At 37.9% G+C, this 15457-nt stretch overlaps 3 protein-coding genes across 3 annotated transcripts; 2 read left to right on the top strand and 1 right to left on the bottom strand.

Moving 5' to 3' along the window:
* Positions 1-170: 170 nt before the first annotated feature.
* Positions 171-2279, top strand: LOC105225108 (phosphatidylinositol-glycan biosynthesis class W protein). The gene is made up of 2 exons (XM_011203446.4): positions 171-1286; positions 1348-2279. Exons 1-2 carry the CDS (start codon positions 419-421, stop codon positions 2025-2027), a joined length of 1548 nt encoding a protein of 515 aa, XP_011201748.2. The 5' UTR covers positions 171-418; the 3' UTR covers positions 2028-2279.
* A 1627-nt stretch (positions 2280-3906) lies between these two features.
* On the bottom strand, positions 3907-5477 carry LOC125778629 (uncharacterized). Its single transcript, XM_049457298.1, has one exon. It carries the CDS (start codon positions 5101-5103, stop codon positions 4339-4341), a length of 765 nt encoding a protein of 254 aa, XP_049313255.1. The 5' UTR covers positions 5104-5477; the 3' UTR covers positions 3907-4338.
* Positions 5478-5949: 472 nt separating this feature from the next.
* On the top strand, positions 5950-7903 carry LOC105225109 (uncharacterized). The gene is made up of 2 exons (XM_011203447.4): positions 5950-7191; positions 7254-7903. The coding sequence occupies exons 1-2, from the start codon at positions 6867-6869 to the stop codon at positions 7721-7723; spliced, it is 795 nt and encodes a 264-aa protein (XP_011201749.2). The 5' UTR covers positions 5950-6866; the 3' UTR covers positions 7724-7903.
* Positions 7904-15457: the final 7554 nt, after the last annotated feature.

Genomic DNA, 15457 nt, shown 5'->3' with positions numbered 1-15457 from the left:
GCTAGTTTTCAATTAATTATTAAAACCCAATATTAACATATTAATTATTTTTACAATCATGCCTCACCGTTTAATACAACTAGCAAGCAAATTGAAGAAATATATATGAATATAACATTTTTACAAATGCAAAGACAATTTTACCACGATACTGTGAAAATCACCACAGACTGTGTTGTATTATCAGCGAATTATTTTGTTACATACTGCTCATCAGCTGTATTTATTTACATTTAGGAAATGGGAGGTTTGAGCTGTTGAACCGGTCTACTTCTTATTGCAAATTTGTTGTTTAATATCATCAACTTTAATAAAACATGTAAATACGAATTGTTTGTATACGGTTCTACAATAACAACAAAATTGTTCGTGTGAAAATCGATCGAAGTAAGCTAACAGTTTATTATCACTAAACAAAATGGCACGAATCGAAAGAGCAGGCACTGAGTTCTGCGCTATTGACGCGCCAGAACCACAGTGCCTTTGTTCGAAGAAACAACATTTTTTAAATATGATACACAACGAAATCAATATGGATTCAACATTAATTAAACAACTCACTGAAAAATATGAAATACCATATTGGGAAACATTTTACAATGTAATATTCATTCTATGTACGATTATGCCGGTTGTATTTTTCATTGCGATTGCGCGCATTGCCGGCCAAGAGTGGGACAAGAAAAAGTCTGGCGGGGTTTTCGGGAAGTTTATAATCGAATTTGTAATAATTGTAATACCTACAGTGTTATTTGTAAATGTGCTAAATAAGTATATTGGTTATGTGCTCATAGTTTTCGGTCTTTATGTTTTGGTAACATTATATCACAATTATAAAACAAAAACACCTCAAAATTATTGTTACAATTTGGGCGGTGGCCGATCATACATTTTGACTTTAGTTCGTGCAATTATAAATTTGCTTACAGCGATTTGTATATTGGCAGTTGATTTTACTTGCTTTCCGAAAGATTTTCGAAAAACACGACGTTATGGTGCTGGACTTATGGACATTGGCATTGGATTATTTGTTTTCGCAATGGGTGCCGTATCGCGACCGCCAAAGACCCCTGCAGACTATAAACGTGCTATGTTCATTGTATTGCCGTTACTCTTTTTGGGTCTTTCGCGTACTCTAATTATATTACATATAAATTATAATCAAGATGTACATGAATATGGACAACACTTGAACGCTTTCTTTACACTGGGGCTCACTAAGTTGTTGGGTTCCTCACTTAGTGGTCTTGTAAAGAGCGGTTCGGCACATGTCGCCACCGGTGCGGGTAAGTAATACTTTAGCGCAAATTTTGTAATATAAATTAAAAAATAATTTGTATATTACAGCAATCGCAGTCATGCACGAATTTTGTCTTCAATGGTACATATCCCAATTTGTTATGGACGCTCATATGCCCCGAGATGCTTTTGTACCAGCGAATCGTGAAGGAATTTTCTCACTACCCGGTTTCGTTGTTATATATTTGATATCAATTGCGATTGGTAAGGCACTACGTGTTAGCGACGGTCGTGTGAGCTATAAAGTATTGCTAAATAAATTACGAACGTTTGGCTTAGCGAGCATTGGACTTTGGCTGAGTGTAATTAGCTGTATATTTACAATTTCAATTGCGCGTGTCACCTGCAATTTGGGCTATATACTGTGGATTTTAGCCATAGCGCTAACTATGATTTTTATTTCCATGTTAGTATTTCATTTGGTTTTAAATATCAGTTGGTCAACTAGGGCCAGTAAGACAACAGACGAAACTTATACATCAACGACGCCATTCATAGGATCTGCATCAACTCCGGGTACAAATGTACTACCCACGCTAGTGGAAGCAGTAAATAAAAACGGTTTAACATTTTTCCTATTAGCTAATGTGCTTACGGGCTTTGTAAATATGTTTTTAGAGCCAAGTGAACGTTATGATAACGAGAGTATTTTTATATTAACAATTTATATGCTGATATCGACCGGATTCGTTCAACTACTACATCATTTTAGTATTCGATTAGCCTAATAATTTACATATCATGCACAAACAAGAAAAACTCTTTTAAGTATATAAAATAAATTTGTGTTATATTAACATGTAAACAAATATGTGTGGGGATTTTATCTACATATGTTATATCCGTAAACAAAGTTGTGGCTGTATTTATATCTATTGTGAAAATATTGTATTGTATTTAGTGACAGAAAATAACAATATTGGAAAGCAAATATTCTAAATTAATAAAGTTGTAAAACGTTAAGCTTTCACATATTTAAACCGAACTGTGCTCAATTAATCCTAAGCGGTGTAATAATTTTTATTTTTGCTGCTTAAGAATACTTTTTCGCTTCGCTCCAGTTTTAATTAGCTAGGAATGTGAGATATGTATATTCAAAAATCTGGATTACTTCAGTACTGAAAAGTTGGAATAAGCATGAATTTTAAATTAAAAGAGAAACAGTTGGCGCTTTTTGGTCGAAAATAATGGGTTTCTCTGTACTCATGAAGTTATTTAGTTTAATGTAGCACTTTATCGTAACGGTATTTGTAGATTACAAGTTTATTGCCAACCTTTTAGTAATCCGCCCATATAATTTTCATAATCTACCCTAGCCTACGGTCACATAGTTTGTTTTTGAAAGTTAATGTAATGCATTTAAATTTATGACATCGACAACAAAAAATCCTCACAATACTCTCAGTGTACTTCAACACACCGATTATACCGATACCAGCCAATAGATTTAGTGATAGGGTGATAAGAGCAAATTAGCACGTTATTTGCTTTTATCACCTTCAATGAAACACAATTGACTTGTAGCCTTAGGAACTTTACCTAAATATAGGGATAATTAAACCAAAAAAAACGTTGACTTCGGCTGCGCTGAAGCTATACCCTTCACAGTTGCATTTTTTCATAGCATAAAAGAACTTAATACTGATTTTAAGCGGTCAGCATATAGCTGTTATTATAATTATCAGTTCTGAACAATTTATTAGAAGATTAATTAAATTAATCATGAATCTCTGCCAAATTTCCAGAAGATATCTTGTTAAATAAAAAAATTTTCTATACAAGGACTTAATTTTTATCGGTCAGTCTGTATGACAGCTATATGCTATAGTTATCCGATCTGAATGATTTCTAAGTAGATTGTAGCGCTGACTTGGAAAATAATCTCTGCCAAATTTCCAGAAGATATCTTGTTAAATATAAAAGTTTTTCATACAGGGACTTAATTTTTATCGGTCAGTCTGTATAACAGCTATATGTTATAGTTATCCGATCTGAATGATTTCTAAGTAGATTATAGCGTTGGCTTGGAAAATAATCTCTGCCAAATTTCCTGAAGATATCTTGTCAAATAAAAAAGTTTTCCATACAAGGACTTAATTTTTATCGGTCAGTTTGTATGACAGCTATATGCTATAGTTATACGATCTGAACAATTTCTAAGAGGATTATAGCGCTGACTTGGAAAATAATCTCTGCCAAATTTCCTGAGGATATCTTGTTAAATAAAAAAGTTTTCCATACAAGGACTTAATTTTTATCGGTCAGTCTGTATGACAGCTATATGCTATAGTTATACGATCTGAACAATTTCTAAGAGGATTGTAGCGCTGACTTGGAAAATAATCTCTGCCAAATTTCCTGAAGATATCTTGTCAAATAAAAAAGTTTTCCATACAAGAACTTAATTTTTATCGGTCAGTTTGTATGACAGCTATATGCTATAGTTATACGATTTGATCGAATTATTTGAAAATTGTAGTCCTGACTTGGACAATAATATATCCAAAATTTCGTGAAGATAGTTTCTCACATAAAAAAGTTTTCTATACAAAGACTTTATTTTAATGGGTCAATTTGTACGGCATTTATATGCTATATTGATCCGATATCCGAAATTCCGACAAATAAACAACTGCTTGAAGAGAAAAAGGATATGTACAAATTTTCAGATTAATTTCTCAAAAAACCGAGGGAGTAGTTTGAGTATATACCGATAGACATGGGTAAACCGACTCAGCTACTTTATGGGATCTCCAGCGTTTCCTTGTGGGTGTTACAAACGCTGTAATAATAATAATAATTTTTGCATAATCTCAAACTCAGAAACTACTTCCTATTCTCATCGCAGGTATTCACTAAATGCATTCGTGTAACTAACTGAACTTTCATCATTTATTACTACCGAAACTTATCCGAGACAAGTACTCGCAAAGGCAACACACAAAACAGAACATAATTTAAGAAACCGAAGAGAAGCTCCTATAATCCTAAGTACATACATATAGTACGCAGAATTTATTTCGTTACAGAAAACAGTGCTCAATTGGGCCGTTCACTCCATGCTTTTTTGATTTTCCAACGCTGATCACCCAGCACCACTTGCAGTGCATCCATATAATCACATTCCCGAAATGGGATCTCATGCACCACACGCCCGAAACTGTCCGATATATAGAGTGTATGTTCATCGTCCACTTTGGAGTTGTAAGACGCGTCTTCAGTGTTTGCTTCTTCAAATACTTTGGTATCTCTTAGTGGTATGGCTTGTTGTCTCATTATACTGCCCTCGCAGCGGTAACGCGTTTGATTCGGCTTTTGTTGTGTCTTCAGTTGTTCTTGCTGATGCCGTTGTTTTTGTGCTTTATGATAGTTTTGTTGCAACTCCATTTGCAATTGTTTCGTGCGATGGCTCTGATGTTGCTTTTGTGTTATGAAGCGTTGTTCGTGCTGCTCATCGGGATCTTCGTCGACTGCCGTGGTCGAAGAGTTCGAACGGAAGTTGGAACGGATGGGCATGCATGAGCGCAGCTGGGCCGGTTCCGAGTCTAGAAATTGTTCGAAAAAGCGGCTGCGTGTGGTGAAATTGCCCGTCGCTGAAAAGGCGGACGATGTGGACTTATCCGGACGACTGCGCATAAATTCGATGTGCTCCTTGATGTTGGCGACCTCAAGTAATTTAATTTTCCTCTCGGTACGGTATATTTTTGACATGCGATACAACAACAATACTACATACAAATTTAACACAAAGATGATGGTCCAGAAGATTTGCGTTAAATTTTGAAGATTCAATTCTATTAACATTATTTTTTATCTAAATTTTTTTTTTAACAAATTACTTTATATTTGGCATTTACTAATAATGTGAAAAGCAAGGTCTACGTTGCCAAGCGAAGAAATCTCGGTTTAATATTGATTATCAAAAGTTTGTAAATTGAAAACATTTCCGTCTATTTATTTTGTCATTGCTTGTTTTAATATTTGGTAGCATGGTGTTGCCAGCGAAAGAAGCTTTTTCGAAAATACCGTCTTTTATTCTCTAAAATTTGTTTTAATTCCGAAAGTTATAAAAGCTTTTAGTTTTGCAGCATGAGCTTACGCCAAAAGCCTGAAAAAGTTTTGCAAGTAAGCTTTTCATTGAAAGCTTTTTAGAGCGTGTGACCTTACGACATTTTCTGTAACCATTAACTTCTCACACCTGACACTCACGGTTAAACGATGCCAAACACCAATGGCGAACTATTAAATATGTCAAAAAGTTCGTCGTTCAAAGCTTTTAGCATAACGGTATAGAATTCGAAAAAAATATAATAATATATAATATTCAAATGAATATTTGGAACAGCTAGTGGACCTAAACATGGTTTGTTTCCGGATCAATCTTAAGACTTATTTGAGATGATCTTCATGTGAAAGGCTACCGTCGCGACGGTCAACAGCTCGCCTTCTGACAATGCGCTTGAAGCAAATTAGACTCGACATGAAGTTATCCTTTTTACAGATGAAAAAAATTTCAGGAAGTGAAAAAATCTAAGCAAAAACTTCCAAAAACGCCAAAAAAAATACCAAGAGTCCAACGTGGGCACCATCCAGCTGCTGTAATGGATTGATGGGGAGTCTCCTGCAAAAGCCACCTCTTTACTTCCACAAAAAAGGCGTTAAAACTGCGGCAAAAGTTTACTAGCAGGATCTTATAGAAATCGTGGTAAAACATATAAGCAATACTCTCTTCGATGGAGACCATTGGACCATCCAACAAGATTCTGTTTCAGCACACAAGGTAAAAAGCATCCTGCATTGGCTTAAAACCAACATTTCTGAGTTCATAGCTGCAGAAGATTGGCCAACTGGAAGTTCAGATTTGAATCTATTGGTCGTCTACAGTTTGTGGTCAGTGTTGGAGATCCTGGCCTGTCGAATATTCCACAGAAATTTGGGGAGTCTCAGAAAATCTTTGATTCGAGAATATATACTACAGTTATAGAGACTAATACGGGCAACGTAAGGCAAAGTAAGCTTTGGATGAGAAGGTGTGATCTGCTGAGAATCAAAGAACAAGTTTTGGAAACTTTTAATATCAATGAAACGATAGGGAAGAACAATTACTTATAGTAGATACGTATAAGTCTCAAATTCGTTAGTGAAGTCATGCAAATTCACCTATCAGAAAAGAACACACGCGACTTTAGGTTAACCGAGCTTCATAACGACACTCTGCAATGGAATCACAATCACTTTGTAGCCAACAATCTTTTCCCCTGTTAAACAAAATCGGGTTTCTACTAAAACAGAAAATCATATTTGTTTTTTTTCGACCAGTTTTGTTATTTTCTGTCGACTCGTTTGCTGTCAAATGTCACATTCCATTTGGGATACAAAATTTCGTCAAAATTATTTTCACAACATATATTAAAATATGTTAAGATCTTCCAAAATTTTTAACTGCATATAAGAACGGAACCGCAATCACCACTACTCAGCTGCGACCATCTGAACGAATACAAACATTTTAACATTCAAAATTTTTTAAGTATTGTCGTCGTGACACAGTTTTATTTAAACGCTATATGGCTCAAGCGAACCTTGAGAATCTTTGCACAGCTTTATGTGCAACAGAAGACCCGGTGCCTGCCTATCCACTGATAGCGCGCACATTAAAAAAGAATTCTCCGCCGGCCTGCGACGCCTTCGGACCATTTCCAGACGAGACTATTGTGTCGGGTATCGATCGTGCGCTCTATCTTATGGGCGCACGACGCGTACAGGAGTTTCTGCACCTACCCACACCATCGCTGGACTCGAGCAATAGCGATATTTCGCTTACCGTATCGCAAGTGTCTTGCCCGAATTCACATAGACCGTGTCGCAAATGTAGTACGGTCATAACTTCCGGTATGTTTTTCGATTAAAGTAAGATTTAGATACTCAATTGTCTTCTTTTAACTCGCCTACAGATACCAAGGACAAAAATAAATTACCAAGCTGCCTGAAAGTGACCAAAACCTGCACTTGCCCCAAATGCCGCGCCAGCACTGCACAAACGATGACCTTCTCTAAAAAGCCCTGCTGTTGTTGTGGCAGTTCGTCGGCACGCTCGTCGAAAAGTAGCTTGGCATCGCATGTGCAAATCTGTGAACCACCCAAGTCAATGAATCCGCTGAAACGTTCATTTTCGATGTGCTCACTGGCCTGCCGAAAGTTAAAACAAATGCTGACCTTTCCATCAAGCGATGACCAGAAGGCAAAGTGGTTGTGGGCACGTCTACATTCCACAGAGAACGGCTGCCAAGTCTATGAGATATTCAAAAACTCCAGTGTGTGCACACATCCGTCGGAGTTTGAGAAGCAACGGATGCCACAAGTCATCTTCGTCGTGCTGCAAAATGGCGCTATAATGCCATTCGAAATTTTGCCTTCACACTAAGGTAGAAAGCGAAAAGGGGAGATAGAAAGAAAGAGTGCGAGAGACCCGGTGGATTTTATATCTCCTCCATATATGTAGTGTTTCGGTATTTATAACTACTTTTTATTATGTTAAAAACTAAAAACAAAACCTAAAAATATATACAAATAATGTACTTGTACTTTTAAGAAAGTTAAACGTGTCTTTTGTGGTTTTCGAGACCTAAAGTAAGAGATTATATGATTATATCTGACAGGATTTGGACTGACAACAAACTAACGAATGTAAGATAAGTTTACACTTACCCAGGACTTAGGACTCATGAAACTTCAACTTAATTTCATGCTAAAATTTTGCCTAGCTCGAGTTCGAGATCCTTGATATACTATACGTTCATTCTATGGGTCTTCAAGTCTTGCAATCATCTGACATCTGAGTAATATGCTAATAAAAAACGGCATTTCAGGTTCCTTACGTTCAGTTGCAAACGAAACCATTAGTTTTCGAAAAGGTGCAATGTCGCACTGGAGAGAAAACGAACTGTCTACCTCGAAACATTATAATAGACCACAACACGTGCGGGATAGGAGTGATACCGGGAGTTGAAGAAGGAAGCGAGACGCATTTGTAGACAAAAAAAAAAGAGTCCGAAATGCGCAAGTACGAAGAGCATGACAAACTAGCCGACAGGGGTAAGCTCGAAAATTCTACGAAAAGATGCGGCGACTAACAGAAGGTTTCAAGACCGGAGCATACCCTTGTAGAACCCTCAGAGGAGATCTAGTGACGGATGTAAAAAGCATATTAAAGTTATGATGAAAACACTTCTCCAGCCAGCTGGATGGCAGTGAAAGCATAACACCAGAAGATGGGGAACCTGATTCCCCAGTCGATGATGGCGGAGGGAATGTTCCATTGCCCGACCATGAAGAAGTTCGAATAGCAAGTCTCTGTCTGAAGAACAAGACTGAACTTCTCCAGCCTGCGACTTGTGCAGATGTATTGCCGGCTGAGCTATTTAAATACAACAACGATCATCATCAGCTTCTTTGTAGAATATGGTCGGACGAAAGCATGCCCGACAATTGGAAATTAAGTGTGCTCTACCCAATAAGGACAACACAATAAGGAAGACCCCCAACTATCATGGGATAAGCCTTCTCAACATCGCATACATATAAGGTTCTATAGAGCGTATTGTGGGAAAGTTTAAAGTCTACTGTCAATGAACTGATTGGACTTTATCAGTGTGGCTTTAGGCCTGGAAAATAAACAACTGACCAGATATTCAGCATGCGCCAAATCTTGGAAAAGACCCGTCACAAGAGTTTCGACACACACCTCTTCTTCGTCGATTTCAAAGCTGCTTTTGACAGCACGAAAAGGAGCTGCCTTTAGACAAGGCCCTATCGCGCGACTTCTTTTGGAGGATCTTCTATTTTCCCTCATACCGATTTTGCTGCCGAATTTAGGTCCTAATCGTTTTTTATAACCCATAACCTACCATTCTACTACGTTTATCCGACACAAACACAAAATAGTCATTAGTGCGCAAGCGTTTCCCTTCAAGCATTCAGTCGAAAAATAAAAATTCTAATCGATAGAAGACATGGGAAAGGTTTTCAATGATCAAATTATAAAAATTTTATGTGCAAAAAATTTCAATAAAGTACAAAATGAAGTTGGCGAACCGAATTTGAAAGAGCAGTGTTCGTGTGTACGACGTGGCGAAAGTTACGTCGTCTTTCTGGATCGTGACCATCGCAAGCAATTGCAACAACAAATGGGTGGTAAGGATTTCAAATTGGCTGCAACGGAGCAATCACTCTGCACACTCGGCCCAACACCGGCCAGCATGGATATGAATGCGGCGGCGAATGGTGGCGATGAGAATTGGTTGAAACGAACGCTCAGCCTGAAGCGTGCTACGAGCGCCGGTAGTAATATAGGCAGTCTGAAAACGCAAATTTGTGAGAGCATCAGCGCGTTGCTGCCGAAACGTGTGGTGGATATGTTGACGCCGCGTATGCGAAGCAATGAAAATGAGCGCATAACGCCTTCGGTGTTCGGACCGTTTCTCGATGAGCCGGTGTGTGGTTTTATTGATCGTTTTTTCTATTGTATTTGTATGATGTTCGGCATGGAAATGGAGGCGCAGGAGCCGTGTGTGGATGTGCTGACATGAGGTGAATAATTGTGCATTAAAGAGTTCGTGGCGTCGACACTGTGGCATTATTGATTATATGGCTTGTGACATTACGAAATTGTTTGAATTTTTTTCGAAATAAATTTTCGTATAGAAAATCGTTAAACACTGTGATTTTTTGCAGAAAAATAGTTGTGTTAGAACCAATAAGACTCAGATGAACACTGCTTTAAGTTCACTTCTCTCTATACTTTCTCCAATAATATATTTTCCTAAAACACGATTCATACAATTTTATGCCCTCTCCTGTCCTCCCGCTTTCACCTGTTTGGGATACTTCGGCGCAGATAAGATTTCTATTAAGGAAATGACAAAAATTACTGCTATTGTCCTGTCGGATTTGCGCTCTAAGGCAGCACAAACAGCAAAGGTTAAGGTTAAACCAAAAGGAAGCGCAAAGCAGGATATTCAATTTCCCAGCGAGGCAGCGTGTGGCGGCTTAGAGCGCTCAATGGCGTGGGGAGACAGCGCATAGTCTATTGAATGAAGTGTGCATGTGGGGGAAAAAGAAGCGGATTAGGCGTAAATGACCATTGAAGACGTTTAATTCACACTTTTGTCGCATTTTCTCTTCATTTATTTTATTTGATTTTTTCTTCGCTTCTTCTATCTCAAATGTAATCACAGCATACGCCGAGGCAACGAACAATTCAAACAATGGTCGCTTTGCTTTAACTAAACTGAACTGCCTTAAATTCCTTGATTGACTTGCTTAGTTGGGCGGGGCGGTAGGTAAGTGTCTCTCGTTTGCTGGATTTTATTTATGAAGTCCTAAATTTGCATCACGAGTGTATAAAAAGCGAATTCCAGAGATGACTTTGTCTTTATTTTATATCCTGCAAATGGCTGATGAAATCTGCATTAAAAATATTCAATTATTTGCCTTCAAATGTCTTTGGATTTCTATGAATTCGGTTTTATGTGTTACTTCCTTTATTCTCACGAAGTTTGTGCCATCATTATAAATGAGTTGCGTACGGACAATAATTTTATCTGATTTCGTATAAAATGCAATTTCCGTAAATAGTAACCGAAGGCAACATCCATGCATGCAATATGGAAGAATTGTTCGCTGTAAATTATTCGTTTTGTCGAAAGGGTGGTTCGAAACTTCCATATTTAATTTACCTTCTTTTTTGGTTTTTAAGCTTGCTGAAGTAGAGAAATTTCTCCAACCAGCTGAACGGCAGTGAAAGCATAAAACCAGGAGATGGTGAACCCACTTCCCTGCCCAATCCACAAAAGAGGGAGACCCCGAGCGTATTGTGCTAAAGTTAAAGCCCACCGTTAACAAACAGGTTGGCTTCAGGCCAACTGACCAGATATTCACCAATCGCCAAATTTTGGAAAAGACCCGTGAAAAGATCATTTCGTCGATTACGAAGCTGCTTTTGACAGCGCGAAAAGGAGCTGCTTTTACGACGCTATGTCTGAGGTTGGTATACCCGTAAAACTAATTCGGCTGTGCAGGTCCCCTTAGAGCAGTTCGATACCAAACGAGGTTTCAGACAAGGTGACTCCCTATCGAGCGACTTCTTCAATCTACCGCTGGAGAAAATAATTCGTGTTGCAGAGATGAATCGAGAAGGCACAATCACACATTAGTTTTGTTTTCTCCAGAATAAATGAGGAAGGGAAGCAAATGGGTTTGGTAGAAAACGAGGGTAAGACGGAATATCTCCAGTCGTCAAACGAACAGTCGTAGCAGTACCTGCCGAGAGTGGAAGAGAAAGAGAAAGGCTTTGACTTTATTGGAAATACCAGGTGGAGAAGGACCTGAGTAAACTTTAAATATCCAATTGATGCCAAACAGCGAAAAGCAAGAACGACACCAATAATCCTCACAATAATAACTTTGATAAGAAATCGATAGTCAGAGTTCAAGTTTTTGAATTGTGTACACGTACAAGCCATTAGCAGAACGTCGTCTCCAGCTTGAAACATACTGAGTGAAGGTTCTTATGGTGAAATTCGGTACTGTAATCACTCATTTTTTGGAACCCAATGAAGTGGAACAGCTTCTAACTGTTATCGCATGTTTTGTTATATACAGTTGAGAGGGCGGGTTCGTATGATTCAAAATAAGAGAATTCAAGGTTCTAGATACACTCTTTCGGAAAGTTGAATGACAGTACTAGGCGGCAGACTCTGTGCCAATTCTCAAGATAGTCGTTTTTATGTTACTGGATTTTATCCGACCAAGAGCTGTTATTTCGGCGATCTAACCCTGTTTGGATCGGTTAGTTTTACGTTAACGGCAACATCTTATTACAAACCCGACTTCTTTTTTTCGATGGTTATTTCAACTCTTGGTAGTTTTACAAAACTTAGAGTATCTTAGAGGATAATATTAATAAGAAGATCTAGGCTTTTGTCTCTTAAAGTATTAAGTATTCCAAACGGATACTGGCAAAATAGAGTCTCTAGAGCAAGGATTGTTATTTTCAGCAAAAATGGTGTTTTATTCGAGGTACGTATATTGAAAATGAGTGTGATGTGGTGACAGAAACTCTCTCCTCTTCGAGGCTGTCCGAAAAAATGGTGTCTAATTCGAGGTACATATGTATATTTTAACCGAAGTTGATGTGGTAACTCTCTTTCCTAGTCGAATCTTTTACTGTGTATTGGTTATAATCTTGGTTATAATCTAATCTAAGGTCTAATATTTCTATAGAAACCATTTTTCTAATCGCATTTCAGTCCTTAAGTTTTAAAATAAATTAACAAATTTCGTAGTACTTTTCGGTCCACCCGGGGCACATAACGCTACATACTCATCAACGAGTGTATATTTGCACAAAAGAAATAGTGACGGCGGAAGCAACCCTTTTGTGTGACACACCACCTCAAATGTTGTCGCACTTCTGTACGCACACTACATTACCCACACTGCTCGGTGGTTTCATGGTGCAGGGCCATATCGCCTCACACTCGGAAGCAAAGTGACGATTTATATTGAGTTAATAGAAAAAGTCACAGATACGTAATCATATTCATTAACTTATTGTCGTGTGTTGGGCGAGCGAATTTATGCCTAACAACTTCTCCCTCTTGTTGTTGTTGCCATTGCTAGCTTTTGGAAACTAAGCAGCAATTTTGTTTAACGGTCTTTACCATCTTTTACGCTTTTGGGGAATGAGTTAGATAACTTTGTGTTATTGTTGTTGTTTGCTCGTGCTGCTTTTCGTGTGTGTTTGTTACGCCCACCTGTTCCCTGCTTTTAGACGACTCAATAAATGAGCTTAAAGCGTACGCCGACACTGCCTGTATGGTAGTCAAGACGTGGGTCGGGGATGGAGTTGGCGAAATGAGGAATTTTTGTTGGACTTTTCACTTTGATGACAGATTATTTTCATTACCACAGCGGCGAGCAAACACACATACATACACATAGCGTAGATATTCGTGTATAAACACCTATCAGTAAATCAGCCGTGTGTCTAGCCCCATCTGCGTGCGTTTGGCCGTTTCTCAGCTGATGATTGCCAGTGATAAGCGGAAATGCCTTTTGTCAGTTGTCGACGCAGCAGCGAAATGCAACCCTGTGTTCTCGTTTTTTGTGTTAACATATTACCGTTAATTATTATTTTGATGTTTTTAGCCATTATGTATTACATGACAATGAACATAATAGCCGCGGACGGACAAATGGGCAACAGCCAGTTACCACAAATAAATATGAATATGAATACCTAGTAATTACCAGCGATCATTTATGTCATGTGCTGGATTTGGAGGGTGACTATGCTGAGCTGCGTACCTTTAGTGTCTTGGAAGAAATTTTCGGGATTAAAAAATTATTATTAAGTGCGCAACTAAGTTCTCGGTAAAACCGTTCATCTTGTGATTCTTTCCAAGAATAATTTCGTTTTTCGATGTCTTGTGAGTGGCATTGCTTCTGAGCCAGACCAAGTACCATCGAACGGAACAAATAATAATTGGATGGTGCAATATTTGGGGAATATGGCGAGTGGGGTAGGAATTCCCATTTAATCGTAGTATTGTGGTCATAAGGAACTCAAGTTTCTGGTTTCTGAATCATTCCCAGGTCAAGTAGTCGCTTTAATCTTTCGTTTGCTATGGATCCTCATCGAGCAACGCCTCCAATTCACCGTCTTCGAAAGTTTTTAGTCTTGCTTCACGCGGATGGTACGGTTTTAACCACTCAAGTCAGAAAGGTCGAAGGTGGGTACCGAAGTTAAAACAATCCTCGAACAACAACTAATCATCCATTTTTTCTGAAAATACTGGGTTACGGAAACCAACAAGAAAACAAGAGGATTAATAAGTTGAACATTCCCAAGTAGAGTTTTTTTGACCCGAACTTCAGAAAATACATAAAGATTTCGTGTAATTCCCTTTTCATCGGTAAATATTGATCTTTATATATAGAAGATATGTTTCAAATGTCAGTACTTACACACGTGGAGAGTTGACACTTTTAAGAGAAAAGCCAAAAGAGAAATTTTTGTAGGCAGAGACTACGACCCGATATATTCACAACAGTCTAAATGAAGACTGCTTATTTATAGAGTTACTAAAAATTTTACCTTCCAGAGGCTAAACAATAGCCAGAACAGAGGACAGAGAAATTTTTGTAGGCAGAGACTACGACCCGATATATTCACAACAGTCTAAATGAAGACTGCTTATTTATAGAGTTACTAAAAATTTTACCTTCCAGAGGCTAAACAATAGCCAGAACAGAGGACAGACTACGAAGCTACATATTGCCGAATCTATATTTACGATTTTTCAACTGACCTCTGTAGATCCGACATTTTTGGTTTCTTGTGAATAATTATATTTACTAGTCGAAACTATTATGAACTTTTCGAGGACAAAGGACCGGGCCCAGAAATATAGAGGCAAGCGAATTTTTCGACCGAGAAGGAGATCGTTATCGAATTAGGGGAACGTTTCTCAACTTTAGTCCTTGGAACCAGTAAGTTCGAATCCCTTTAATGGTTGGTGTGGTTTGGGAAGTGTAGTAAGCTTTCGATATACGCAAGCCCAGACGATATTGTAAAGTCTCTACCTCAGCAGAACTGGAAAAACTGAACAGCTTTATTTCTCATGGCATAAAGAAATACCGATAATCACCAACCTTTAAGAAGAGCATGCTCGGAGTTATGAAATATTATATATGGGGTTTAGGTAAAAATGTCAAAACTAATTGAAAGTGAGTAAAATATGATTACTTTCGTGTATTAAACAAAAAAAAATTTCGGGATCCCGAAATTATAAACCCGAATTTTCGGGATTGACACGAAGTTTTACACTACATGTACATATACTATAAGGAAGTGAGTAAAAATTATTACTTTCGTGTGTTTAACCAGAATAAAATTTCGGGATCCCGAAATTACAAACCCGAATTTTTGGGATCAACACTAAGTTTTACATTACATTAACATATACTATATGTACATACATATGTATATACATTTATATTCATAACACTGTCTACGAAATTTAAACGCATCTATCTACAAAGGGTGGTCACTTTTATGATTGATGAACAAATTTGTCAACAATTACTTTTGCAA

Source organism: Bactrocera dorsalis, chromosome 1 (genome assembly GCF_023373825.1).
Source record: "Bactrocera dorsalis isolate Fly_Bdor chromosome 1, ASM2337382v1, whole genome shotgun sequence".
Classification (NCBI taxonomy): Eukaryota; Metazoa; Arthropoda; class Insecta; order Diptera; family Tephritidae; genus Bactrocera; species Bactrocera dorsalis.
Note: the sequence above shows the minus strand (reverse complement) of the source record. Positions and strands in the feature narration are given on the sequence as shown.